We start from the raw sequence: 27,659 nt of genomic DNA, 5'->3' as shown, positions 1-27,659 counted from the left end.
TTTTTCTAGGTATATTGGTCATTTTTTGTGTAAAATCGACAAAAATAGTAAATATACACTAGTATCCTCTTTTTTTTCTGAGGAACTCGGACTGGCACCAATTTTGAAGTGTCTACATCTGCCCCTGTCACACATCAGTAGAGACAGGTATTAATAATTCATAGTACAAACTGTAGTATATCTTTTTTTCATTCATGTACAATTTGCAAACTACTTGACAAACATTCCTCTGAATCTCGAAAAATAGCACAGTCATAATACCAATTACATATGGCACAGCAGAACTAAAGTGGGGTGTGTGCTATTCATATGTGTGTACATGGGTTTCATTTTTTTATTGCAAAAAATCCTCATTTCCAGAAAAAATCTTTACAACACACAATCAAAATAAATATTCCCATATCATACGAACACATACAAAAATACCCAACCTTACAATGATTAAGAAAAAAGCACATACATCCAAAAACATATCTAAGCAAAATAAATATTTGTTCAGTTCCTTCTCTTGAGAATTTAATGGCAAAGAATATATATCATGATCCAGTGATGATGAAATTCTAAAATAGTCTCTTTTTTTCAGCCTTATCACATTCAAATCACTTATTTTTAAACAGAAAAAAAAAATGTTTCTGCCAAACATAATGTACATAAACACTTAAGATAACAGATTGTGAGCAATTATGTGAATTAACCTCAAGCTAATCTGTTTACAATTTTTTTTGCAGTCTTTGTTTACTAAATTCTCTAAAAGATTTTTGAAAATGAATATGAATGATAATTTCCTAAATCTACTTCAAATTATTCTAGTTCGTCAAAAATTAATTAGTTACATTCAGAAAATGTACCAATACCATCACAAGCACTAATATAAAACACTAAACAGAAAAAAAATATATTGAGCTTTTAAAAGTTTTAGTCCTCTTATATATAAGTCTAAAGGATTGTACAATGATACTGATAAAGATGTTAATAAACTATAATAAAATATATAATGAGCATTATATAATTTTAATTATATATTTTTTTTGTTTGTGCTGCATCGTCATGACTCGACGATCTGATATTAAGTTTGCTGGTTGGCAGATTCCTTTAGACTTTATATATATATAAATGTATGAAGATCTATTTGTATAGTTAGTATTATTTAGAACAAGACAGGATACATATTAGTATTGAGTCTAATAATTAGTCTTTATAAAATCTCATGAACTGTAGTCACTATGAAGTTAATACCCTGATGTATACTGCTGTAACACATATAATGACTGATCTATCCATCAACTAAACACATTTAAAGGAGTAATATAAACATAGACTGATGCCTATAGAGTTAGTATATTCCAGTACCTAGAGACAGAAAATGTGTTGTGGAATGAAATATACAACAAAAGAGAAAAGTTAGTATCTAGACACTGGTGTTCCTTTCCAGTACTATGTGACCAGACCAACCCTAAATAAAATGGTACTTCAAGTGTTTCAGAAGAATATGGTCTTTTAAAAAATAGCATAACACATAAACCTGAGGGGGTAATGAACAAAAAACAGATGTACTGACCTTATTATACATAAGCTTAAGAGTACACTGGAAGAACAAAATGGTCACGATAAAAAATATAGAGAAAAGCTCGAAACCACAAAAATATTTTATGTTACATTGCCTTGGAAAAGTTACAGAAAGTTATAACTGATTGTAAGATATCAGTCACCATACCTATTCCTAAACAGTTAACCTGTTTCTACCACAGGACAACCAAAACATTAAATTCAAGCTGGTTTTTAAGTGTCAACAATTTTCCTAATTTTGTTAATAAAATTGCAATTTGAAGAAAAACAATTACAGGTAAAAATAAGAAAGAAATCAAAAAATGACATCATAACAGGCTGAGCTACTAGTTTTGCTCTGGTTATCTCCCTTTAAAACATATCAAGAAGTTTTGTGGGCTAGTATAAACTAGTATCAAAATATGTTTTTAGATAAAGTAAAAATTTCTTAAATTTTTCTTTCTTAGAATACCTATATTTCTAGGTTTACACACTCTCTCCTGTTGTAAGGACTTCTGAAATTTGTTTTAAAGCGTAAATTAACGATTGTTTTTTTCAAAATTTGAGAATGCATAGAGCTTACTTTAGTATCAATATAGCATCTAGTCACATCAAATTTTTGTTTTAAGCTTCTTAAATCAACACTGATCTGTAAGTCCCATGTACATATACATCAATTTTACCTTGTATTGTTTTGAATACAAAAATGTATTGTAACCTGGATCACAGGCCCTTGGGATCAGGATTTTTTTGTTATCACAAAAAATATCATTAAATCATTTTGTTTCCATATTCAAGTTATTATGTGTTTTCTCAGTCACATCTGCTTGCTAATTAATGCTGTTTATACTATGCTCATTTTTACGTCTATCTCCTCTTACTTTGGAGAAGGAGATAGGGATACTGTTGTTTGTTAAATTCTGTCACCACTTACTCTACTAATCATAGTGAAATAATTTCAAAAGTAATGTTTACCACAGCTTTGAAATTATGTATATAATACATAAATTATTTCCTCTACTTTGAAATTATATAAATCATTTTGCTAAATATGTCAGTTCATTACCGATGCCAAAGCAGTGAATTTATTTTCTTTAATTCTTATGTGGAAATATCTGAAGTAATTACAGTTATATATGTAATCATGATTACTTTGACAAATATAATCATATGTAATCTATTACATTTGAAATAAATCATGATGTAATTGATTACATTTGAAAGTAATCAGCCCCAACACTACTTAACAGAATATTTTGGAAAGAAATACATGTATGTATTTCACTTGCCTGTGTATTTTAAAACAAAATCATAAAATTACCAAAAAATGTACGTGCAAGCAAAATCACACTTTCACACATTTTTTAGGAAGTAAAGAGATGTAGTATGAAGAGAGCAAAAATATGAAAATTTTGGAGAAAGTAACAGTTTATAATGTATCAATGTAATGAATATAATGACATTCTAACACACGTATATATCCTTCCTAGATCTTCACTTAGGAAGAACCTAAAAGAAAGAAGGTAGAGATAATCAGAAAACACAAGTATAATTTGATATGTAAATAAATGATGAGACAGTGAATCCTCACAGAACATGGCCATGATTGTCTTTTGTAAACTACTATTTAAATTTATAAGTTCATATTTTAATGAGTCCCAGTCATTAACCAACTAATATGACAAAAGTAACCATCACAATATAGTATTTTACAATTATCTAATCCACATCTCCCCTAGACAAGAGTAATGGGTCCCACTACCTTGAAGAGATAGAGAACTAGTAAAGGGTAATGGTTCCCCTTCTTACCCACTTCAATTAAATTCTTTATTCTAACAAATAATGAAACCATTAAGAGAAGTAGGTTTATAACAACCCTTACTTATAGAAGAGGTATTTACCAATGTTAACATAGTATGAGTCTTGTAGTTATTTGACATAATTAAAATTAACAGGTATGAGTTCAATAATAATATCAATCTCAGATTGAGAAATTCCTTAGTTCTTTAGTTTTCAATAATCTGATAGTTTGGAATTTTACTTGAGGAAGGATTTGAGGAAAAGCTCAGTTTTATTTGTTCTTGTTAATGAAAATAGGGCCAGTACTTATTTCGTTTATATAGTTATTCCCTACACCAACTTTTGTGAGATAGCTTTATACTGCAAGAAAAATTGACTTATATATCATCATACAGAAGTTAAAAAAAGAAAATTTTCCTAACTGGTCAAGATGGCACATTTTGCTGAAACTTGACTGGCTGACATGAAGCTTGCTTGCTTTAATGGTATGTTGGACACAAAAACATCCAAAATAAATTGTCCAAGTGGGTTGGAAGTCATGATGGTAAAATTAGCTTGCCATGTGCCAGCATGAGAAAGCTTATTTGGACCCCGGGTCATACATTTTCAATTACAAATGCATATTAAAGAGAATCTCAGAACTTTCAGTACATGATACCAGTTATGAAAAAAGTACAAATATTTGATCAAACTGCATCAGTTTGTTAATTCATAGATAATAAGTACATGTAAAACTATCTACATAAAAAAATGGCACTAGGATGTATACAATAACAGTGTACTGACTTCAAATAAAAACAATAAACAGATGAGGCTTAGAATCAGGATAAAACATGAGGCTTTGCCATGTGCCTTTTTTTAAGTTTGGCCAAATTTGTGTATTGTTTTAATTACTAATCAATATAGCATTATTGTCTTTATACCACAATCCTAATCATCTTTTTAAATCAAGTTTTAACTTTTGTATACATCTTTATCTCATTTCCTTCCCAAAAGTGGGCCTTGAAAAGGTAAACAGACATACAAAGAATGCATATGGTGAATAAGTCAAAGACACAACAACCCCACAGGGCTGAAAAATGACAGCTCAAGGTCACCGATGGGTCTTCAGTGAATGAGGAAACACACACACCACAGGGCAGGCTGCAGCTGACCCCAAAACAATATATAAACAGACGCAGCGAAATAGTTGCCAACATATACTCCAGCAACATAAAAGTAAACTTAAAATGAAAACAAAACAATAAACCAGAAATGGCATGGGTAGGAAAGAGGTGGAGATGACATGTTAAATACTGTCAGGGACCATACATCACCAATTAATATACATGTACCGTCAATACATTTTTGAAGTTTGAATAGAATGGTTGCAGTATAAAAGTCATTCACTACCTTATAGAAAACTAAACTGACAGCTGACAGAGCTGCCAATCTTGGAATTAATTGAAAAACTAACTCTTTAACTTTGTACAAAAACCCATACAGAGAGTTCTTTATGAAATTTAAATATAACTGAGAACTGTATTGTTAAAAGAGCATATACTCAACTCCTCTCTACTGTTAAAAACTTTAAAAGCCACATTCGTATTAATAGAAAGGCTAATGTCAAAATCCAAAAAGTCATTTCTAAAATTATTAGAGTTGTGATCATTTATATGAGTATTAACAGGTTATGGGCACATTATTACTTATAATGGGGAACATTGTTAAGGATAGCAACTTGATTAATCATAAAAAAAAACTATTTGAGTATCGGAATAACATAGCTTTTCACATTATTATAATTAAAAAAAAAATCATGATTCTAGAGAAACTCTGTATATTTCAATTAGATTTTAATTTTCCCAAGGTAACTACTGTAAACATATTAATATTGGTGGTCTACCAGTATTAATTTTCTCTTTTTTTGTGGTGGACTGAAAAGCGCAAATATAGTACTCCCCAAATTGTTTTTTAACACTAAGTAACACTAATCATTTTTTTTTAAACCATGAAAATTGATACTCATGAAATTGGTCACTTAACAGAATCTATGAACATTTATATGTTTATAGTTGTATTTGCTTTCAAAACAATAACTCAAATCAAAAACTTTGAAAGTGAGGCCAAATACAAAATCAAAATGCAAGCACTTTCAATAATTTTTGCCATGTTAAGTGATAGTATTAAATTAAATTGTGATACTTCTTAAAATATTAATGAGATCTTCAAAAAGTGAAAACAAATTGATGAAATTATAGCAGATTGTAAAAAATACATGAAATAACTGTTTTCAGATCACACATATAAATAGTCATTTTAAAATATCCCACACACAATTTTATTTAAAATGGTGAGGAGAATTTGTACTTTTTAAAAAATTATATGAACATTGTAATTTAATCACTAAGTTCAAGATCTGTGTGTATAATATATATATATGAGGAAGTCAGTAATTGGTGAAACAACTTTCTTGTTACAGTATAGTTTTCTCATATAAAAGTAACCTGCTATATAAAAATGATTTGTCATTCCCCCCAAAATACCAATAGTCTAAACAACAGCCAAAAAAAGTGTAAAAATACATAAGGAACTTACAATGAGTTAGTCAGCTACTACTCAAATCATTTATCACAATAAAAATAATAATAATAATAATAAAACTTGTAAAACACATAAACCTGCTACACTTCACTTGTTTTTTATCAAATCATAACATTATTTTTTCAGATTTTGATGCAGTTCATTTACCTTTTATTTTATTGGGTTATTTAGCCTAGCTGCTTTTGTTAATGATAATACAAAAATATTGAAATGTATTTGAAAATTTCCATAACAGCCAAATGTACAATGATGTATCACCCTGGGTCTCAGGGTCTGTATATACAATGATGTATCACCCTGGGTCTCAGGGTCTGTATATACAATGATGTATCACCCTGGGTCTCAGGGTCTGTATATACAATGATGTTTCACCCTGGGTCTCAGGGTCTATATATACAATGTACTCCAATAATTAGTTCAATTAAATCCAAAACACTGTTTTGAATAAAGAAGAAGTAAAAAATAAAAACGATCAATCATTAATTGAAGGAAAATCTTTTGATTATGGCCATCAATGTGATTTCTTACTCATAATTGTGTCCTAAAATTCTAACCAATGTGGTTTGATAATGTCATATTTTGGCTTTAACAGACTTACTGTAGGCATTCTTAATATTTTTTATTTAATCACATTGTACTTAAATGTAATAAATCCATGCATATGTGTATAGATTGTTGTGTGGGCAACTGATGAGAGCAAAAATATTAAAGATATAAAATTTTAAAGAGGTTTGTTAATCTAATGCATTGAAACCTTGTGCTGAAAAGATTTACATGACTACTTACAGATACCAGTACATAAAAAGTGTCCCAGACATACCTTCTATCTGAACTTTCATTACTATAGTAAAATAAAGAAACAAATAAGGAAAATAAATCACAAAAATTCCCTGAATAAGTAAATATAAATATGCATAAGAAATAAGCCAATGTATACATCATCTCCGTCTCTTTTTCAGATTGAGACCTTTCCCAAACCAGCCAGGAACAGATACACTTCGCATCAATTTCGGCTTTCCTAGCTTTTCCTCTTTAGAATCCTCTTGCTGAAGCTCTTCTTCCTCATCATCAATTATGATAGGACTGGAAGATTCTATGTCTCTGGTGCTGGAAGATTCCATACCTCTGAAAGGGGATGCAGATTTATCTTCAGAAATAGATTGATTATCATTCTTTTCTTTTATGGGTGACCCAAGATCAAAGTCCTGTTTTTGATTTTCAAGGTCAATGTCATCCTCTGACCTGGGTATATCATCAACATAGCTGTAACTTCTTTTCATACCTTGTTTAATGTCACATGGAGTTGTGATACAGTTCTTAGGAGATCTTTGGCTTTTTATATCACAGTTAGGTGAAAGAGATTGCATCTGTACTTTACTTAAATATGAATGATCCTGCAATATTGGTTCTACAGACAATGCATTAGTTCTTGGTAACAATGCTCTATTCTGACTCCTTGGTTCTACAGCCAATGCATTAGTTCCTGGTAACAATGCTCTATTCTGACAACTTGGTTCTACAGCCAATGCATTAGTCCCTGGTAACAATGCTCTATTGTGACTACTTGGTGCTGAACTGCTATTTGTCATCAAAAAAGTATCTGTTTGGTTGCTTGGCAATATCATAGGGTTACTCGGCAACACTGGATTGATACTGTTGCCAGTAAATAGACCATTCATTTGAAAGTTCTGAAAGACTTGTGGCAGGTAAAATGGTGAGAAATTGTTCAATGGAAATGGAAACTTTGCATAGTCAACAAATGACATTCCAGTTGGCATGGAAACAGAAGAAAGTTTTGGCACTTTTTCACCCTGAGTTACAGATGAGGTATGATTTAACATACATTTACAAAATGTTTTGTGTTGTTCACATACTACACATTGTTCTACATGTCCATTCAAAACACATGTACATTTATCTGGTGTATGCTTACAAAACTGGCATATTGACGGTCTAAGTAAAGCACATTTACATGAAGATTTATTCTGTCCACACACATTACAAAGTAATGGTTTCACAGCACTGCATTTACAATACGGTTTGCTCAAACCACATGAACCACACTTAGATACTACCTGGCACTCACACTTGTCTTTTGTTTTTTTACAATTGCCACACAATGACTGTGTACATGTACATGAATTTTGAATACAGTCTCTACAGCCAGCAGGTTTCTTCTTTCTTGATGATTCCAGCAGTGTACATGGACATTCACCACGGACTCCATGACAGTTAGGACAGAATGTTTTCCTTGTTCTCCTACCTCTAGGGCTTTCAGCCTTTGATGAAGACCTTTCATTGTCTTTTGTCTCATTCATAGAGTTTTTATCTGAGGTAATATCAATGCATTTTGTACCAGAGTTACTCTTCTTCTCAGATTTAGCACAAGTTTTGTTTTTCATTTCACTGGAATTTGAATTCAATATTTGATTAGAACTTGAAACAGTTAATGCACCTTGAGAACTTGATTTAGCTGATTGCCTTTTGATACTGACAGGAGTTGAACTTTGTTCGAACTTGATTGGTAAAATTTGATTATCTCCTTTACTTAAGTATTTAGGGAAAGATACTTCACCAAACTTGACTTGAGATTTAAGACCAGGTAGTCCTGATAACAACAGCGGTGAAAAAGTAAGGGGTGGTGGTAATGGGTAAATTGATGGTGCAGGCAAGAGTCTGTTTAGATGCGAGAAATCTAACAAGTGCTTGTTGTCCATTACTGACTGGACGGCCTGATTAGGATTTATTGTTCCTGTATGATTCAGCGCATGATTATTCAATGGTTTACTCAATGCTGAGGTAGGATTATTATTATCACCAGAAGGTTCCAATTTAACTGCAACTGGTTCAACTTTCACAGAGTTTTGATTTGCATGATTAACACAGCCATTCTCAAGTTTTTTGGATTTCACAACTGTATTGATTTTGATAGAGTTAAATAATTCCATACGAAGTTGTTTACGGTCTTTTTTGGTAATTAAATCTGGTTGTTCTAAAATTTTTTTTGTTGTTGTCTCTTGTTCTTCTTTTAATAACTTCGTGGCTAATGTAAATATCGGATCTTCTTCCCTGGTGAAAATAAAAAGTTACAATGAAATTCAAAAATCACCAGAGACTTTGCAAACAAGTAACTTTGGAGAGAAAAAAACACTAAATAATGTTTTGATATAGAAATAATGAATACCAAAATTATTGTTGGATTCATAAAACTGTAAAAGGACTTTTATTATTGGACATCAATTTTTGTGAACTGCAAATTGTTGTTTCATGGATTGTTAAGTTCATGGTTTGATATTTCCCACAGTACAAATAAATAGAAAATATGTATTTCATCAGGAATTTAATAACGTTGTTAGAGTCAACCACGAAATCCATGAAAATTTGTACAAATATAAGTACTTCCACAATATATGAACTGGGAAAATATTTGCTCAATCCCTTTTTTTCTTGAAATTTCTCCAATCAATCTATTTGTGCACAGTTTTAAATACTAGTAAGTGATTGCTCCTAAAAAATATGACAAAATGTATAATGTTCCTCAAAGAAAATATTCCTAACAGTTTAATTTTTGCTTTACAGGTGTTATTGCAAAAATAGGGAACATAAAATTAATACACAAATTTGACAGTTTACAGTAGAATTCCACATTCTTCATATATTAGCAAGACTTAGTATCTCATTTTTATGTAATTAATGGTTTATTCCTGAAAGGCTACTTCTAAATAGATCAAAATTGACAGATGATGACTATAGAATTGTTCATTATAGTGTGCGTAAAATGACCCTGGACCATGTGTGGTATGCATGTTGTGCAATGGTCCTTCTGCCCTCGAAACTGGAGGGAATCCTGAGTCCGCTGTCATATAGTATTCAGTAAGGTAATCCACAAATTTAACAACACTTGGATCATTTGACATTTCAGACATTATGTTGGTTATAAAAGAAGACCTCTTCAATCGATAAAAAAGCAAGTCACATTCAATAAAAAATGAATATAGATATAATTAGATATATTTTATGTATCATCTTGTATGAATCTTAGTAAAAATGTATTTGCACAGATGCCCACAATTTTTTTGCAGTTGTCCACCATCATCTCAGGTAAATTTATGCAAATGTCCTTCACCCTCAAATATATGGAGACATTCCCACTTGTTTAAAGATTTTAATAGATATTACTCATTAAAGCATGTCAGAAATATTTAAGAATTTTTTTATATCTTGTATCAATTGGAGTGAGTTTGTTAACAAAAATTATTTTTACACTTACTCCAAGTAAATTGGTATTTCATAGCCTAAATCTCTCATCACTCTCTTAAGAACTTCATCACATCTTCCTGTGAATAAATATAAATTAAAACCATAAAAAAAATTTTGGTATCAACACATCTGAAATATTTTAAACTTTTAAATGTCAACCTTTAAATACAATGTACAGTCAAACCTCAGAAACTATTTCAAACTCCAAGGATGGATTCAAATGTGTACAAGTTATTGAGAGTTCAAGAAATTGAAGTTAAAAGATTTCTGGATTTTTATTGTTGCTGGCCAGACTTTAACTTTATAGTTAGAAAGACATTTCTTACTTCCTATGCAGGTTTGTTACTGCTTTGACATTTTTCATTTGCTTTCAAAAGGGAATGTTGATTTGAAGAGATTTAAAATATTGTGTTTGCCTTTTAAAAACCTTCAGAGTTCAAGTTCCTGTGTAAATTATTTGTTTCTGAGGATAATACTACAGCTTACCATTTATTTTGACAGTAGCAGCATCATCCCTTGGAGTCCACTGTAGATTGACAATGTACAACTTTGGTCTGTCTTTTACCTTTCTGTCCATACACCACAAACATGAGTATTTCTTCAGGATCTGAAACAGAGCATAAAAGAAAAGTTTTATGGGATCTTTCATGCAATCCTATCATAATCAGGAATACTGCCCAGAATGAAAGAAAATTGGTCCATTTTGGCAAGTAAAATGAGTAACAAATGTCAAATCATCAAAAAAAAAAAAACACCGCCAATGATTTCATCTGTGTATAGTTAAATGGAAAATAGTATTTGAATGACTACTATTGTGATGTAACACTTATGATGTAATTAATTTTTTTGTAAACAAATTATGACAAAGCTGAATAAAAAAAACCACTTTGATTTGGTATTTGTCAATGTAATACAGCTGCAAGTAACACTGCCTTTGTGGCATACCATCAGCTGAATAAGACCATATTCCATATGATTAAGTAATGACATGTATATCTCTGTATAGTTTGAAGAAGTCTATGCCCATTGCAAAAAGATGAGCACCTCATTTTTATGGCTGATATCTTAGAAGTCCATCAAGTTTTAGGAAGAAAAGATGAACTGTGTACAGAGTATAGTATCACAGTTATCACAAACTTGTGACAAAAACTAGTCACTAGACAGAGAATGATATGACATTTATCGCTTACTTTCATACTAGATCCCAGACAGAGTATAATATTACATTGATCAGTTACTTTAAGACTAGACCCTAGGCAGAGTATGAAATTACATTTATTGCTTACTTTCAGACTAGGTTGTAGACAGATCATAATATCAAATTTATCACTTTCTTTCAGACCAGACCCTAAACAGAGTATGATATCACATTTATAACTTACTTTCAGACTAGATCCTAGACAGAGTATGATATCACATTTATCACTTTCAGACCAGACCCTAAACAGAGTATGATATCACATTTATCACTTACTTTCAGACTAGATCCTAGACAGAGTATGATATCACATTTATCAGCAGCTTTGGCGGCTTCCTTCCATCTGTATGGACACTTCATTCCTCCTTTCTCACCAAAGTGTACTATTGTATCCTTCAGTGGTTCTTTACATGTGTGACAGTTCCTGTCAGTTTGGTGACGTCGTACACCAGTCTTCTCTGTCACATCAAACAATCGGATATACTCCTGGTGGGGTTTGCAGCTGTAGCATACCTGTAAAAAATATACATTGAAGAGAAAAAATATAAACATTTGCTTGCCATGTATAAATGAAGCTTATCCTTTATCATTTATATGTATATACAAGTACCTACAAATATATACCAAAACATATTCATGATTGTAAAAATTACAAGTACAGTGTGTAGGGAACAACATCAGAAACTAGAAATACATTGTTAACTGTAAATAAAATTCCTGCTTAGATTCAAAATAATAGATTTTGCACATGACAAATTCTTCAACTTTAAAAAATTATCTCAGTGAATTAAAATCATTTTCCAGGTGCATAAAAGTGCATAAATGTGCATTATCTTTAGATTACAGTATTACAGAAACATTCTTACATGTAAAAATAAAACAACCAAAAGCACTCAAAAATTGTTCAAACTCACCTCAATATACATATTACCATGGACTTCAGATAATTTCCTTCTATTTAAACCACTCCTCATGTGTAGACCATCACAGTTCTGTGACACTACATGAGTCACCTAAAAAAACAAAAACAATAAAAGAAACAGCTAAAACATAGCATTTTCTTGTTTTTTTTTTTGTACAATTCATGAATGAAGTTTGGGGTATATGGATTTTTCTCTATCAGTCAGACACAACATGGTAAACAACCTCACCTATACATGTATTCCTTCCTCGAAATTAATGAAACTCTATACAGTGTTTGATATGGTGGTATTGCCATTAAATGTGGCCTTGTTAAAGTTGATAGGAGGAGTTGCAGGTAATATCAACAGCCTACATTCTAATTATTGCAATGACAATTACATGTACCTTGCGACTTCTCCAATATATCTTCTTGGTTCTCATGAAACAGTTTTTTTATAGGATACTTAAGAGAAATCTTTGATGAAGCCTTATACAGTGTTAGATACTTATAAGGAGATGTGTGAAGGTATTACTTTCTTCATTTCTCTTCCTAATGATGAGAAAATAAAATTTCTGCATGCTTAAGAACACACATTTTTGTGTCCTTTTAAGGACCTTCAAGTTTTTTTTTTTTCAGTATACAGGTTTTTTTTACCTACCTTGAAGTTTTTAAACTAGTTTTACTATGATTAAACTTGATTCTCATATTTTTTCTACCAGTATTGGATATTACAGAAATAGAAGTTTCTTGTGACATACACTTAAACCTGTCTATAGTGACCTTTCAATGGCCATTGATAAGGCAGGTAGTCTTTATACAGAGGTAATTGAGATTTTCAAAACAAAATATATTTCCTTGTGTAGAGTATTGAAAACATGGGTTGTGCCATTAAATATAATTCATTTCTATATGCTGTTGTATTTGTTATCCTTTCTTTTTCTTTTACATTTGATTATGTAGTTTTGATTACTTTAATGCATGAACACACAATGTTTATTATTTGAAAATTAATTATTACCAATGAAGTCTACATATTAGATTCTCTATTTGTCATAAAAATGCTTTGTTAAAAATTATCTTTATTCTAAAATAATTTATCTTGAAGCATTTATCTCAGAGTTGTATAACATCTCAAGCTTTCAAATTTGTAAATTCTGAATCTGTGGTTTCCTGGTGCCAAATAATTCTCCAACTTTCTTTGCAGGCTTCCTGCTGTCTAAAAGTTTTATGTCTTCTAGTCTTTAGTTAAGATCCAATGCTTTATTCTTCAAAGTAGATTTTCTTTAGCAATTATGTAAACAGTATTCACCTCATGAACAATGATTATTCTTAACTCAGTTTTTTGATTGATTAATTGAAGAATTTGAGAATTGTTTCATTGACTGCCGTAAATCCTGTTCCATATAAAATCTTGTTTTGAACGAGAACTCAGTTGTTTTCAGATTTTGAGGTGTGCTCCAAATAGTGGAGGAAATACCAAAGAAACGAAAAAAAGTTTTGTTTGAGCAATGAGAAAGTTGTTCTACACAGGGATTTGTCTTTGGGGATTTGTTTTCAATGGCAATTGGTCACATTTTACAGGTTGTCACTATATAGAGGTAAAATGCATGGGACATTTCTTAGGAGGGATAAAAAAAGGTTGTTATAGGCAGGAAGTTGTTCTAGAGAGGGGTTGCTAGTACAGGTTTTACTATATTAAATACCTAAAATGAAGTAAAATTGATATTTTCTTAAAGTCATTTCCTCTCAAGAAAAAATGTTTACCCTGATTTTTTTTTTTAATAAAAAATAAAACATGGGAGTTAAAAATATCATTATACATACATGTATGTACAATTCATAGCTTGTCTAATTTTTTTAACTTAATTTTGGAGAGATACATGCAGTCTTTCAAGTGTTACGTGATATGTTTTATTTCTTTCTGAATCAAGTAATTAATAAAAAGAGCTCTTTCAACTATTAGAATTGTTGCCTGTATTTTTTTAAATATTTTATGACCAGTTGACCTTTACTTCAGATTTTGTTGAGCTGGAGTAATCCAAGACACACAGAGTTTAAGTTCCATTGTTACTAATTCAGTAGAGGAGTTTCACTTAGCAAAACTGGTATTTACTGTACCTTGGGCTACACCAGGTCCACAAAGTCAGAAGTAAAAGTTAACCATCTGTAAATGTTCAGTAATACTTACATGTCCTTCGTCTTGTAATTTCTTTATACTCATATGAGTTAGAGTAGGTTTTGCATCACATAAATCTTGGGCTCTAAAATAAAATACATGTGCACATATATTACTTCCAAGATTCTGTATAAAATATAGAAGTGCATACAACAAGGCAGAGTAGATACATTTGTACATGTATTTTCAGACACGAAATTTAAAAAGACATTGAAACACATTCAGTTGCACTGAAGTATACCACACGCTCTAGCAGGAAATTTGTCTTATTCTTTCTGTCCAACAAAAATTTGTTAAAAATGTAAATTAAGAAATTATCAGTATTTTTTTGTAAATAAGAGTACAAAGAAAACAAGACTGTTCTGCCAGTTTCTATTAAAGAACAGTGCATCATGATAAGATAATTAAGACACCAACCATTTTATTAGTGAGGGGGACATGGGTCTTTTTGAAAAAAAAAATTAAATGTTCTAAATTTGATAAAAAAAAGTTTTATCATCCATTGAAAAAAAAATAATGATTCTTCAATTTCCCCCAATACTGAACTAGGGTCTCACTAACCACTTCTAACATTTGCATTACTTTATATGTTTAAAAAGTAATTTTCAAAGTTTCACTGTGAATTCCCAGGACAAATTACATCTTAAAGTTGCATACCACTGCGCAGCTTGGAAAATAAGGCTTCCAAAATCACTTTGCTAATGGTTCGATGATCATAGAAATTCTTCACAAAATTATCTTGATTAAATAATACTGAAAATCCATATTTTTACCTTTTCTGCTGACAGGATGAAGGCACATTACTCACACATATAAACAATGTTCATACACTTTCGTAGTAAATTACAAATATGATTTTAAAGTACACATTCTCAGCTTTATTTTGACTACTTTTGATCATACATACAAAGAATGCGCTTACAATGCATAGATCTAGGTTCAGTGTGACTTTGGTACTACATAGGGGAGTAGCCATTAGGCCCGGAAGTGGTTACTGAAACCTAGGCAGATTTTCAAACAAAATTAGTCAGTGCCTTAGATAATTTATCTTACATGAACTAAATGATATTCAGTATAATATTACACATACTGCCAGCATTTGAGGGTGGCCTACTAGATTACCATACTCAGAAAAGAATATCACCTTCGACTTCATCTCAGCAATATCCTTTCTTTGTGTGGTAATCTATCATACCACGCTTAACTACAGGCAGAATGTGTATAATACCACTAACTTGTTGAGTGGGCTATATAAAATATGCCGACTAAAGTGATGTCCCTTTATCCTAATTTTCTAGCTGAATCACTGAATAAGCTATGCAAATTTAAAAAGCATGAAGCTTACTTTGGCTGTTGTCCTTTCTGTAAAAGTGTCCAAACACCATTTGGTCCCCTGTAATCTGGTATAGAGGCAGCCTAAAAAGTATTGTCAAGAACATCACAATAAAATGTATTACTATAGGGAATACCTGTAAGAGGATGAAGTCAAGCCGAAGAAGCCTATTAACAAGCAATGATGCAATACCTTTGAATAAAAAAGTAGTCTTTTTTCTTAATTCAGAATCAATTTAGTTATAGTATATTTATGTGTTTTCTCATATCAGAATAGGAAACAACCAATGACCTTTTGACAATATTCCTTGTGCAACCAGTCCAATCATTGTGAGCAGATTATTGTTACTAAATGTTAGACTGAAATCAGACAAGTGATTCAAAGGTCATAGGTTAAATTTGTATAGACTACCGTTATGATGATTTTGTCCTCTATCATAGTGAAACACAAATTTTCTATTCTCTATGTGAAAAAATGTATGCTAAAAAGTTATTGCTTAAGGCATAAAAAATCTGTTTTTACTGAGAAATATAAAGCTATCACAACTTTCAGTTTTAAAAAAAGTACAAATGTATAAAAATGCAGTAGCATGACCATTCCTTCAAAAAGAAATATATCAAGCAACGAGATACAATGTACATCATTTAAATCTTGTAAAACAATATAAAATGTAATTTTAAATGATGGTGCCCCCTATCAATAACATCATTATGGATTTTGACTGTTGACTTACAGTACTGATTCCTGCACCAGTGTACACTACAACCCTATTGGAATGTCTTATAGCATTGGCAAGTTCTAAACATTTTCTCTCCAATTCTTCCAAAGGATCTTCAATCTATAATTAAATTAACGACTAGGAATTATCAAAATCTAAGAATACAATGGTAACATGTTTAAACAAAAATTGATGTTGTTTGCAAACAGCAGAAACCAATACATTAAGTAACTGGTTCAACCAATGGAAATTCAGACATACACTGAATAAGCATATACATACATGTACATGTATCTGCTCAACTTATACATCATCTTTGCAAGAGATCTCCTGCAATTCATTTCCAAACTGAGGGAGATTTCACATGACAACATTTCCAACAAATACTTTGTATACATCACATGTGTATATACAAGTCAGTATATATCGGTATGAAGTAGTGTTTAATATAAGTTTTGTAGTTTTAACCAGAAAAATACAAATATGAATCCCAGAAGCAAAGCCTGGTAAGACACAAGGAGAAGTTTTAGTAAATTCTGTATGAAAAATAACAATAGTGACATTTTTGTCGATGTAATTTATTTCAAAAACTTCTCACTCTCAAAGACAAACTGGAGATATCAGCACATATAAGGAGAATATTTTGCTCATTTCTCCCTCTAAATTAGGCCCTGAAGTCATGCACCGTAACTAAATTACGGAATAGTCTCATTTCTCCCTCTAAATTAAGTCCTGAAGTCATGCAATGTAACTAAATTACAGAATAGTCTCATTTTTCCCTCTAAATTAGGCCCTGAAGTCATGCACCGTAACTAAATTACAGAATAGTCTCATTTCTCCCTCTAAATTAGGTCCTGAAGTCATGCACTGTAACTAAATTACAGAACAGTCTCATTTTTCCCTCTAAATTAGGCCCTGAAGTCATGCACCGTAACTAAATTACAGAATAGTCTCATTTCTCCCTCTAAATTAGGTCCTGAAGTCATGCACTGTAACTAAATTACAGAATAGTCTCATTTTCCCCTCTAAATTAGGCCCTGAAGTCATGCATCGTAACTAAATTACAGAATAGTCTCATTTTGAATTTTGGGATTCTATAGAAATTACACGTTGACCCTTTAATAGCAGAAACAGCCATTGTGTGACCAGCATTATCATGTCTTAATTTAACATCATATATCATACAACGCAGCTGAATTGAAAAAGCCAATAATATTATACATTTTTGTAGATGTACATATATCAAAATACCATGTATCTAAGCTATAACCTTGGTTTCCTTGATTACTCTTCCAGTTGGGCAGTAAAAACTGTCCTTATTTTTTACCAGTAGTTTTCAATCAGTTTTAACTGCCCCAGTCAATACCCAGTACTCCCAAAGAAGTTAATACTGGTTAAATAAAATTTGGAAAACAAAATTTCTATCATTTTCCGTTATTTTGTGTACTGCATTAAGAGAAAATTTAATATATTAAATATCTCATTATATCTCCATATTTTCATATTCCAAATATCTCTTTTTAGCTGTATGTATTTTTTAGGAAAATATACATTTCTCTTTCAAAATAACTGACTGAAAATCCTGTTGATACTGTGAAAGTACTATTTTTGTGGGGTACTTATTGTCATGGTTTTCGTGAGTGGGCAAAACCCATGAAATATAATTTGCAATGAAAAGGAAAATCCCATTGATGTGTATATTGAAAACATCAAAACCATGAATTCAAGAATCCATGAACTTGTGCTCTTCCCTAATCCATGAAAATAGGTTTCTACAAATTAAAGTGCTTTCACAGTATACAATGTACATGTAGTACATTACTTTATAATAAATCAAAAATATAATTCATGAACTTTTTGTAATAAAGTAATTATTACAGGTAAATAAAAGTGGCTTGAAGAAATAAATGTTTTTAAAGTTCTTTCATTACCAGATAAATATCCTAAGTAAAGAAAAAAGAAAAATTTCTACAGAATTACTTTTATGGCTTCTTTCATGTATATGTATGGTTTCCTACCTGATGAATTATAGTGATGTCCAAAATCTCCAGCCCTCTAATTATAAGCTTTATACACAACTCAGTCATTGTCACAACATATCTAATCAAGATGAAACCCAAAGATTCTGTTTGGAACTTCTACACCATTTATTAAAACTCCAATAAAACCAGTGCCAGATGCAAAGACTGCAATAATGTAGTCAGGGCAAAAGTACAGACTTGTGGGCCTTAGAGTTAATGGTGAATGAAATTGTAGATACACATACATGTAGTAGCAAAATAAAAGAACAAAAAGGTTACTTTGCAATAAACAGTAAACCATAAACATAAATTCATCCATCTAATGAACCACTGTTCATATGTTGCATTGCTTAATATCCAATCAACCTGTATTGACCATTATTTACCAGTAAAAAACAGAACTGACCACTGTTTTTTGCCAACCTTGTTTCAATCAATTCAGTACTCATGAGAAAAGCAACATACAAAATGTACTAGCTTGGGGATGAGTTAAAAAAATCTAATATACCTCTAGTTGTCTCTTTTTCAATGTTCCTCTCCTCTCTTTCAACTTGGACAATCTATTGGTAATTTCTGGTGACTGTTTCAATACTTCTCTGTCTTCTTCTGTTATTTCATTATCTTTTTTCTTCAGTATTTTGGATACCTTAAGTATGAACAAAAAATTATATAACATTCAATACAGATTTTTCAATTACAGGTCTTAAAACGGCCATTTTCAACTTTTTTATCATTCTGACAGTACCACATCTAGAAAAAATATGGCCACATCAAAACAACTAATTCAAGCAATGTACATGTATACCATAAAAACAATTAATTCACGAAAAGTACATGTATGTGAAATAAAATGTTAAATACATGGACTCAATGAATATACAATGTACTTAAATATATTCTTTATCAGAAATCCAGCATTTCATTTTGGTATATTGTGACAATTTTTTATAAAGCAGAGCTATGAGTTTAAGTGTTTGCAAAAAGATGCACTCAAAGGTAACAGCTCATAAGGTCTTTTTTTTTTGCTTTTTTTGTTCAATTTTCAAAACTGGTAAACAAGACAAACAATAAGACAACAAAAGCCAATTACAGGTTATTTATTGGGTAATAAAAAAAAAAGAAGGAAGTCTCTGTTTGTGTGTATTTGAGTATAGAGTATATTATAATAAAAACTCTGACCAACATTCAGTCATCTAGATGAAACTGACACACTGACATGCTTCCAAAGGATGCCATAAATGGTAGATAAGTCCATAAATTGTAAAATAACATATATGTACATGTACTATGGGCCCAAACAAATTTCACCAAAAGGGAGGAAGAGGTCAATGGTACATATACATGCATTTGAACATCATAGAACTGGAAGACCATTTTTGTTATCAACAAACTTTCACAATATCAAATTCTTATTATGGAATGTGAGAAAATAAAAAAAAGTGCAGGCCTAATTTTTTTGCAACCTTTTTTAGTGTCAACAAAAAAAATATTCAAATATATATTCAAATACAATTTATTCCTCAGTCAAACCCTTCCTTTCAAATAACCCTACAATCCCTCCCCTTAATTGTTCTGAAGCAGGTGGCCCAGGGGTAGACATACATGTACATGTATAGGGCCAACATGGTAGAATTTATGACCAGCATCTTTCAGAGAATGTCCCAAGGTGTACTGAAGCTATGTAGGAAATAAAATATAAAAAGTATCAAAGACTATTTCTTTACTTGAAACAAGCACATTCGATGCACTTTGATATGGTCCAACAGTAGCAGGTACAACTACATGTACATGAATGTATTGGGAAGACATTGTACATTTTAAAAATCAGTTTGATTCTGTCTAGCCATTATGTCATTTTATACACAAGTACAAACTTTCATGTAATAATGATGAAATCGGTGAAATATTATTTGGGTGCAGGAAAAGTTAGTACAGGTATGGGTTACACTTTTTTGTACTGTTTTGACTTGTGATTTTATTATTGTCAACAACTTAATATTGTTTTTATTACATTCTTACCATCTTAAAATAACATATATTATTTTTTTAAATCCAAGCTAACAATTTCTTTGATCTTTCCAAATTATGTCACCTAATCAACAGGTACTCAAAAAATAAATTGACACTTAATAACTGCTGTTTATTAATGATCCGAGTCAGATATTTCACCTTTCAATTGATTGATTGATTGATTGTTGGGGTTTAATGCCCGAGTAGCAAAATATTACAGTTATATTCAGGCGATGAATGTGAAGTGGATGAAAAAATGAACATGAATTGATGATGAAATGAAAAATGGGATGGGACACAAGGATAACGAGGTCGACAAATTTTGATTGCCACTGGAAATAGGGAGAGGTGGGTAGGATTGGGCAATTTAGCCTCCTTTGGTGGAGCCCTATGGTTCCTACTCTGGGAGAATACCACAATAGGGTTCTTTAACGTGCGAGAAACATGGCATCTTTCTCAACACGGTGCACCACCATGGTTTGCGGTCAGGTTTTCCGTTTTATAGCCTGACAACCCCAGCATGTAACATGCCAGGGGTACCCCATTCCACCACCTGAGGCACACAACCCAGTTGCTCTGTGGGCAGAGTGCTCTAGCTCCTGGCTAGGGTTCTGAGCACTATTTAGTCACATTTTATGACAAGCTTAGCTCTGCTGCAGGCCTATTCTTTTGACACCCAGGCCTGCACAGGGCTTTAATTAATTGAATTTAATCAATTTACAGATGTACTTGATTGGTATTTAAAATTTTAAACTGAGTAACTTTAAAAAAAATCACCTTTTGTTTATTGTACATGTATCATAACAAAATTAGAAACTCTGGGTTCAAACAAATAGGTAGGAAGTCGAGAAACTGTTGTTTGTGTCTGTTATCAAAATGAAACCCTTTTTTATGACTTTGAAACATATTATTGAAATAAATCATATATTAATGTTTCAAATAATCACTTATTAAAAAACAATGTATAAAATTATTCATTAATTTTCTTAAGTACTTAGGATTCTTGAATTATGCAACACAATGTAAATTTTTACTGCATTAATAGGACTGAAACAACTGACTTGCTTGGATGTTATGATTGGCACAAATCAACTCAGGGGGACAGGTCATCGGGCAAAATTATCTGATACCAATATTTGATATCAATAGACACTACATTTTAAAATAATGTACTAAGGATTGGACACAGAGACTGTCAGAGTCTATATATTTCTGTGAATCAATATATGTTACTATTTTAGATGTATCTGTCAGAGAGATAAAAGGTTAACATAAAAGCAATACCCTGGATATTGACAGGACAATACCTGAAACATGACATTTTGTGTGCATCTGAAACTGAAAAACAAAACTATTACATTTTTTGCATACTTTTCTTATCTTGTCTTTGTGTTCATTCTGGTAGCTGATTTGCTTAAGCCGTGCGACTTTCTTAGCTTGTCGAGATGAGGGGGCTTCAGAATGGTTCGCTACGGTTTCTTTTTCAGAAATTTCGTCCGATTCATCTTCGGACGACATTTCTTCACACAAAGCTTTTAAATACCGCTTCATGTCATGAAAAACCAAACAAAAACTTTCTAGATTGAAACAGTTGATAAGTGTTTCCATTCTGAGGAACTCATGTTAGTATAAAAAATGTAATCATGCTTTCAAACATAGAATAAATTTAATTTCATATGAAAAAATGACTCAAAATTTTTTTTTGTAAATGATATAAGCAAAAATTTGTAAACAAAGGGGGAATAACTCTGCAGGTAACACAACAAACACATTTTATAGTATTATTACTAATACTATAGGTGTTTAGGGTTATCTATGAATTAAAACCGAACAAGTATCGGTATCTCTGGTTAAAAAATCAGACAATCATTGTCATGGAAAACGTCAATATCATGAAATGCATTATTTTGATTAAAAATATAGATAATACCAGGGAGTGTATATCCTGTTTGAAAAAATCCGAACATATTCATGATATTGTTCTAGATGGAAGTTGAAAATAAATACAAGCAAAACATAGTCATTATATTTAGTAAAGGCAAAAGAAAAGTATTTTCGTATAATTTTGTAATAAATGAACGACAGTTAGACATTTAAAAAAAAGTATAAATATCTTGGTGTTTTACTATGTTATAACGGTAATCTTAAACGGAGCAGATCAAATGTCTAATAAAGGTCTGAAAGCAGTATTTAGTAAAAAATAAAAGGTCCTTGATTATGAATATATTTTGAATATATTTGTATAGATGAAATCAATGTCATTATGGACGTAACATCTACCGACATTGTATGCGAAATACATAATTTCATTTTGATATTTGTAATAAACTAGTCTTAGTCTTAGTCATATTTGTATTATATAAAGTCCCTGTTTATACTTTAGAACTAGACAATCAAGGGACTATATATATATAGGTCTGAAAAATTCCCAACGATGTTAGAACTGTCAAATTTGCGAAGCAAATCTTTGGTCGTTCCCTCCGCGGGACTCGAACTCGTACCACTGTGACATCTGTGGCAACTCCGCCTGGCCGGGTCATTCCTCCTCGTAGGATTAATCTAGGGCTGTAACTTAGTACACGGTGTATGGTAGTACGGGACAGTTATTATGTAGGATAAAATTAATGATACATGTCACAGCGATACGAACGTCTCAGAATGTGACTATTCTATTCGCTGCACTGCTCCATCGGATCAAATTGATATAGGGAAGATAATGTAAGCATAGAAAGGTCTGAAAAATTCCCAACGATGTTAGAACTGTCATATTTGTGAAGCAAAGCTTTGGTCGTTCCCTCCGTGTGACTCGAACTCGTACCACTGTGACATCTATGGCAACACCGCCTGCACAAAGTCCAGCGCCCAAAACCACTCGACCAGCTAAGCTATATATATCTAACCTGTTTTTCTTCTTGCTTTACACATACTTTCGTGATTAAATCATGACCAACAGAAAGATTTAGAATTTAATTTTGATCCCAATTCAGCCATTGTAACTTTTATGGAAATTATGACAGGAAACGTGTGCAAAGTCCAATATGTTAGACTGTTTGACTCTGGTCTTAGGTCTAACAAGTATACATAAACTTTATTATTACACATGGACTGGCACAATAAAGCAATAAGCAGAAAAACAGAGTAATTCATAGGAAAAAAGTATGATATGTATTTCGTCAGTATCAATTCAATCAAGACATCCTCTTTTGATGTGTTAGTTTGACAAAGCACGATATTGGTCAATACACCAAACAGTAAAGAGGACATTCAAACAGATCTATTTCATTTCTAATGGTTAATTATGTAAGACATTTGAAAGAATAAACATCTCATCCAATATTTACATATAAATTACTTTTCAAGTAATTTGTATGCAGTCTTTGGGACATACATTTTAAATGGAGAAGATAGATAGGTCAGTATATTTTGCTTAATTGTGGCTGTACAGCATAGGGATATTTACAAAGAATTGTGGTTCTTGACAGTATTTAGTGAAATATATGCGAGTAGAGCTACATTATACCTGCGGAAAGAGGCAAAATTACTTGCAGAAACTGACGATGATCAGAACTTCGGTAATGCTAGAGGCTGGTTCCAGGCTATTTTCTGACTTGGTTAGAGTATGAAGTAAATTGACATTTCAACCTCTTACCTTATTATGTTATATTATTTTTGAATTATTGTTATGACTTACTTTATGGAGTGGCACATATAATACAATTTACATTGTACCTCCATTTTATTTTTGGAAGGCAAGGACTAACATATTTTTGTAAAGTCTGGTAAACAGAAGAGGTCCATGCATATCATTCAATAGCTAGCCAATTCCACAATAAGGCACAAATTTTGAAAAAAAAAATAAAATAAGTGTGGCTTAATTTTGACGTACCGCTGTTCTAAAAAAAAGAAACCAATCAATATGTAATAAATAGACACATTTATAAATAAGTGTACATGTAGTACATGTACCTACACAGAGAATAATCCAATTAGTCCCCCCAAAAAACAAATATATTTAATTCTGTTAGTATATTTAGGCGTCCACAAACTTAATGTTAAGTTTTCTGACAAGTTCATTTAAACATGAACCCCTTATGCTAGGTCAATGATATTTGATGTACAGATGCCTTTCCGTTATTGCATCAAAAATTCATGCTAATTTTATGCATGTACCCTTGCAGTCATGGTCTGTTGACATAGAAAATTCAATGTTAAAGTTTAATGTAAGTTTTCTGATAATTTCATTGAAACATGAACCTTTTATGCTAGGTCACTGATATTTGATGTACGGATTACCATCATTGCATCACAAATTCATGCCAATTGTATGCATATACACCGGCAGCCGTGGTTTGTTGACCTAGAAAATTTAATGTTAAAAGTTCAGCATTAAGGTTTCCTATAGTTCATGTAGACATTTTTATTTGAATTCCATCCACTACACGAGTGGAAGGGGTTTACCGTGCTCCCTCGCTATAACGTTCTTCTTTAATGGCGGTCCCTCTTATATTGCCATAATTTTTATAAGTCCACTTTTCCTAAAGTTATACATATTCTATACAATTTATTCCATCGATATATCCCAAAACTCTTACACCACCTCAATTTAGTCTGGTCCAAAGGGTGGTGATATAACGGGGTGCATTGTATTATTTTTCACTGATTCTTCTTTTTTCTGGTTCATCTTTCTTTGCATTTACTTTTGTTTGGAGGAAACACAAAGGGAACTTAATTGATCTCTATGAAGCCTGTTCATCCATCTGTCGCCTAGTGTATTTTGTAGTGGTAACACAGAAATCATAATTTTGTAATTTCATATTATTATACAAAATATGAAAGCAACACAAAAAATAATATTTAACAAACACACCATTATATTGACAATAGCGAACAGGCGAGACTAATCTCTGTGATAATAGTTTATTATTTTTAAGAAACCAGTTGGGGTCATTTTGAAGTGAAATATGTGAATAGTTAAAAAATATCAAATGAGTAAGTTTTCGCAAAATAAGTTTACATTGTTAATTGCAATCATTAAATATAGTGCATGCATAAGAGAAATAGTTATTGGTAGTTCATATTTTCAGTACCAAAACTGAACATTAATATATCAATTTACATCAGTTTTCCAGAATGTTCAGTAAAGTAAGCGCACTCGTGACAGCTAGATGGTTGCATAACGCCATAATTAATGGTTCTCCAAAAAATCTCCGAATACTTGATTCATCATGGCACCTGCCAACGACAAAACGTAGTGGCAGAAAGGAATACGAAGAGACACACATTCCGGGTGCATCATTCTTTGACATAGACGAATGTAGCGATACCACCTCTCCGTATAGCCATATGCTTCCGACCATTCAACAATTTGAGCAATATGCAGGAAACTTAGGCATAGACGAAGGAACACATGTTGTCGTTTATGACAACAGTCCTAACTTTGGATTCTTTTCTGCTCCTCGAGTTTGGTGGATGTTTCGTTTGTTTGGTCACAACTCTGTTTCGGTCTTAGATGGAGGTTATACAAAATGGTGTGGCGACGGGTTACCTACAACATCTGAAGTCTTACAACCGACAAAAAGTATATTTCATGGTGTGTATCACCCACAGATGGTCAAATCGTTTGAGGACATGGTTAACAACTTGTCAGAAAAGTCTTTCCAAGTAGTGGATGCTCGAAGTGAAGGTCGGTTTATGGGAACTTCACCTGAACCAAGAGAAGGTACATGTAATCAGTATTAGTGTTTTCAATCAAATCACTATCTCTAAATTACTTGAATCATTTATACGGAGAATTAAAATGCCTCAAGAGCGTTCCAGGAGTGTAAAAGTGGAGGTGACACGATATTTAATATTAACATATTCACATGTAAAACATGCGGTACTCTATCTATTTTTGATGAATTTCGAGTAGAGTCTAGACATCAAGATAGACTTGAAGCTGACGTGTAGTATTATGAAATGCTTAAATCGAATTAAATCTAGTTTTGAACGCCCCTTCTTGAAAGATAAGAGAAACCGGACACTATTTTTAAGTCACCAAGGGTCGCTTAATCATAACTTATATGATGTGCCTATTTTCACATTGAAGCTAGAACTACTTTATTCATAACATGTTTTGCAATTCTGTATATGACTCGAAGAGCAAGTGGTCGATTCGAGTGCATTAATGAGACAGAGGACGCACAATCAATACGTACAAATATTTCATTCTTCCATTTTTGGTTAGAATCGAGTTTCTCACTACTTTTCTGTCTGTTTTCATTTTTCTTTTCTTTCTGTGAAAGCTTTAGCTTGGATGTAAATCGACCGATTTCAGTTCGGGAAATCTAGGTCATCGGTAATATTTAATTTGATAGACCGTCTAACTCAAGGTAGCTTTTTGCCATTCCTTTTATAATATAAGAACTGAAAATGAATTTACCTAAAATAATTCGATGTAAATAGTTCGGTATATATAATAATGATGATAATATTATCAACATGACAAAAAACTTCGAGTTGAACAGACCAATTAAAGCAATATATAATGGATCTTTATTTCAGTTATTTTTATCTATTACCGTTAAAACTTTTTTCGCAAACATTTGTGCTTTTACAGGTATAGAACCAGGTCATATAAAGGGTAGTAAGAACATTCCATTCACAAGTATAGTTGACAAAGAGAAAGGTGTGCTGTTGGATGATGAATCTCTAAAAAAGTTATACTCCGAAAAAATAGATCTGTCCAAAGATGTAGTTGCTTCATGTGGTTCTGGTATGTAATAAGTTATACTCCGAAAAAATAGATCTGTCCAAAGATGTAGGGCTTCATGTGGTTCTGTTATGTAATAAGTTATACTCCAAAAAATAGATCTGTCCAAAGATGTAGGGGCTTCAAGTGGTTCTGGTATGTAATAAGTTACTCCGAACAAATAGATCTGTCCAAAGATGTAGTTGCTTCATGTGCTTGTGGTATGTAATAAGTTATACTGCGAACAAATAGATCTGTCCAAAGATGTAGCGGCTTCATGTGGTTCTGGTATGTATTCAGTATCAGTTTAAATCTCGGTGGAGTTAGCTATGATAGTATACTCTTGTCATTAATTAAAAAAAAATAATCCATTTGAAATGA

At 31.8% G+C, this 27,659-nt stretch overlaps 2 protein-coding genes across 5 annotated transcripts in view; one reads left to right on the top strand and one right to left on the bottom strand.

Annotated features, from left to right (window-relative positions):
• Positions 1 to 320: 320 nt before the first annotated feature.
• On the bottom strand, positions 321 to 22,098 carry LOC148619097 (uncharacterized). The gene is made up of 10 exons (XM_088578639.1): positions 21,920 to 22,098; positions 19,047 to 19,184; positions 16,533 to 16,637; positions 15,812 to 15,882; positions 14,479 to 14,551; positions 12,301 to 12,399; positions 11,663 to 11,899; positions 10,675 to 10,795; positions 10,199 to 10,265; positions 321 to 8,997 (listed from the first exon to the last, which is right to left on the bottom strand). Exons 1-10 carry the CDS (start codon positions 22,064 to 22,066, stop codon positions 6,867 to 6,869), a joined length of 3,189 nt encoding a protein of 1,062 aa, XP_088434765.1. The 5' UTR covers positions 22,067 to 22,098; the 3' UTR covers positions 321 to 6,866.
• Positions 22,099 to 22,283: 185 nt separating this feature from the next.
• LOC148619095 (3-mercaptopyruvate sulfurtransferase-like) overlaps positions 22,284 to 27,659 on the top strand; it is a 48,786-nt gene continuing 43,410 nt past the window's right edge. Inside the window, exons 1-3 of one of the 4 annotated variants that reach the window (XM_088578653.1) lie at positions 22,284 to 22,302; positions 25,670 to 26,267; positions 27,147 to 27,302. In XM_088578653.1, coding sequence (XP_088434779.1) covers positions 25,679 to 26,267; positions 27,147 to 27,302 — 745 coding nt within the window. In that variant the 5' untranslated portion in view covers positions 22,284 to 22,302; positions 25,670 to 25,678. Of the gene's footprint in view, positions 22,303 to 22,328; positions 25,353 to 25,669; positions 26,268 to 27,146; positions 27,303 to 27,659 lie in introns of those variants that run through there. The other 3 variants (XM_088578654.1, XM_088578651.1, XM_088578655.1) reach the window with 3 other exon arrangements.

The sequence above is a fragment of the Perna viridis genome, chromosome 4 (genome assembly GCF_037379345.1).
Source record: "Perna viridis isolate PV_CMFRI_1.1 ecotype Kerala chromosome 4, ASM3737934v1, whole genome shotgun sequence".
Taxonomy (NCBI): domain Eukaryota; kingdom Metazoa; phylum Mollusca; class Bivalvia; order Mytilida; family Mytilidae; genus Perna; species Perna viridis.
This window is presented reverse-complemented; position numbering and strand designations above follow the sequence as displayed.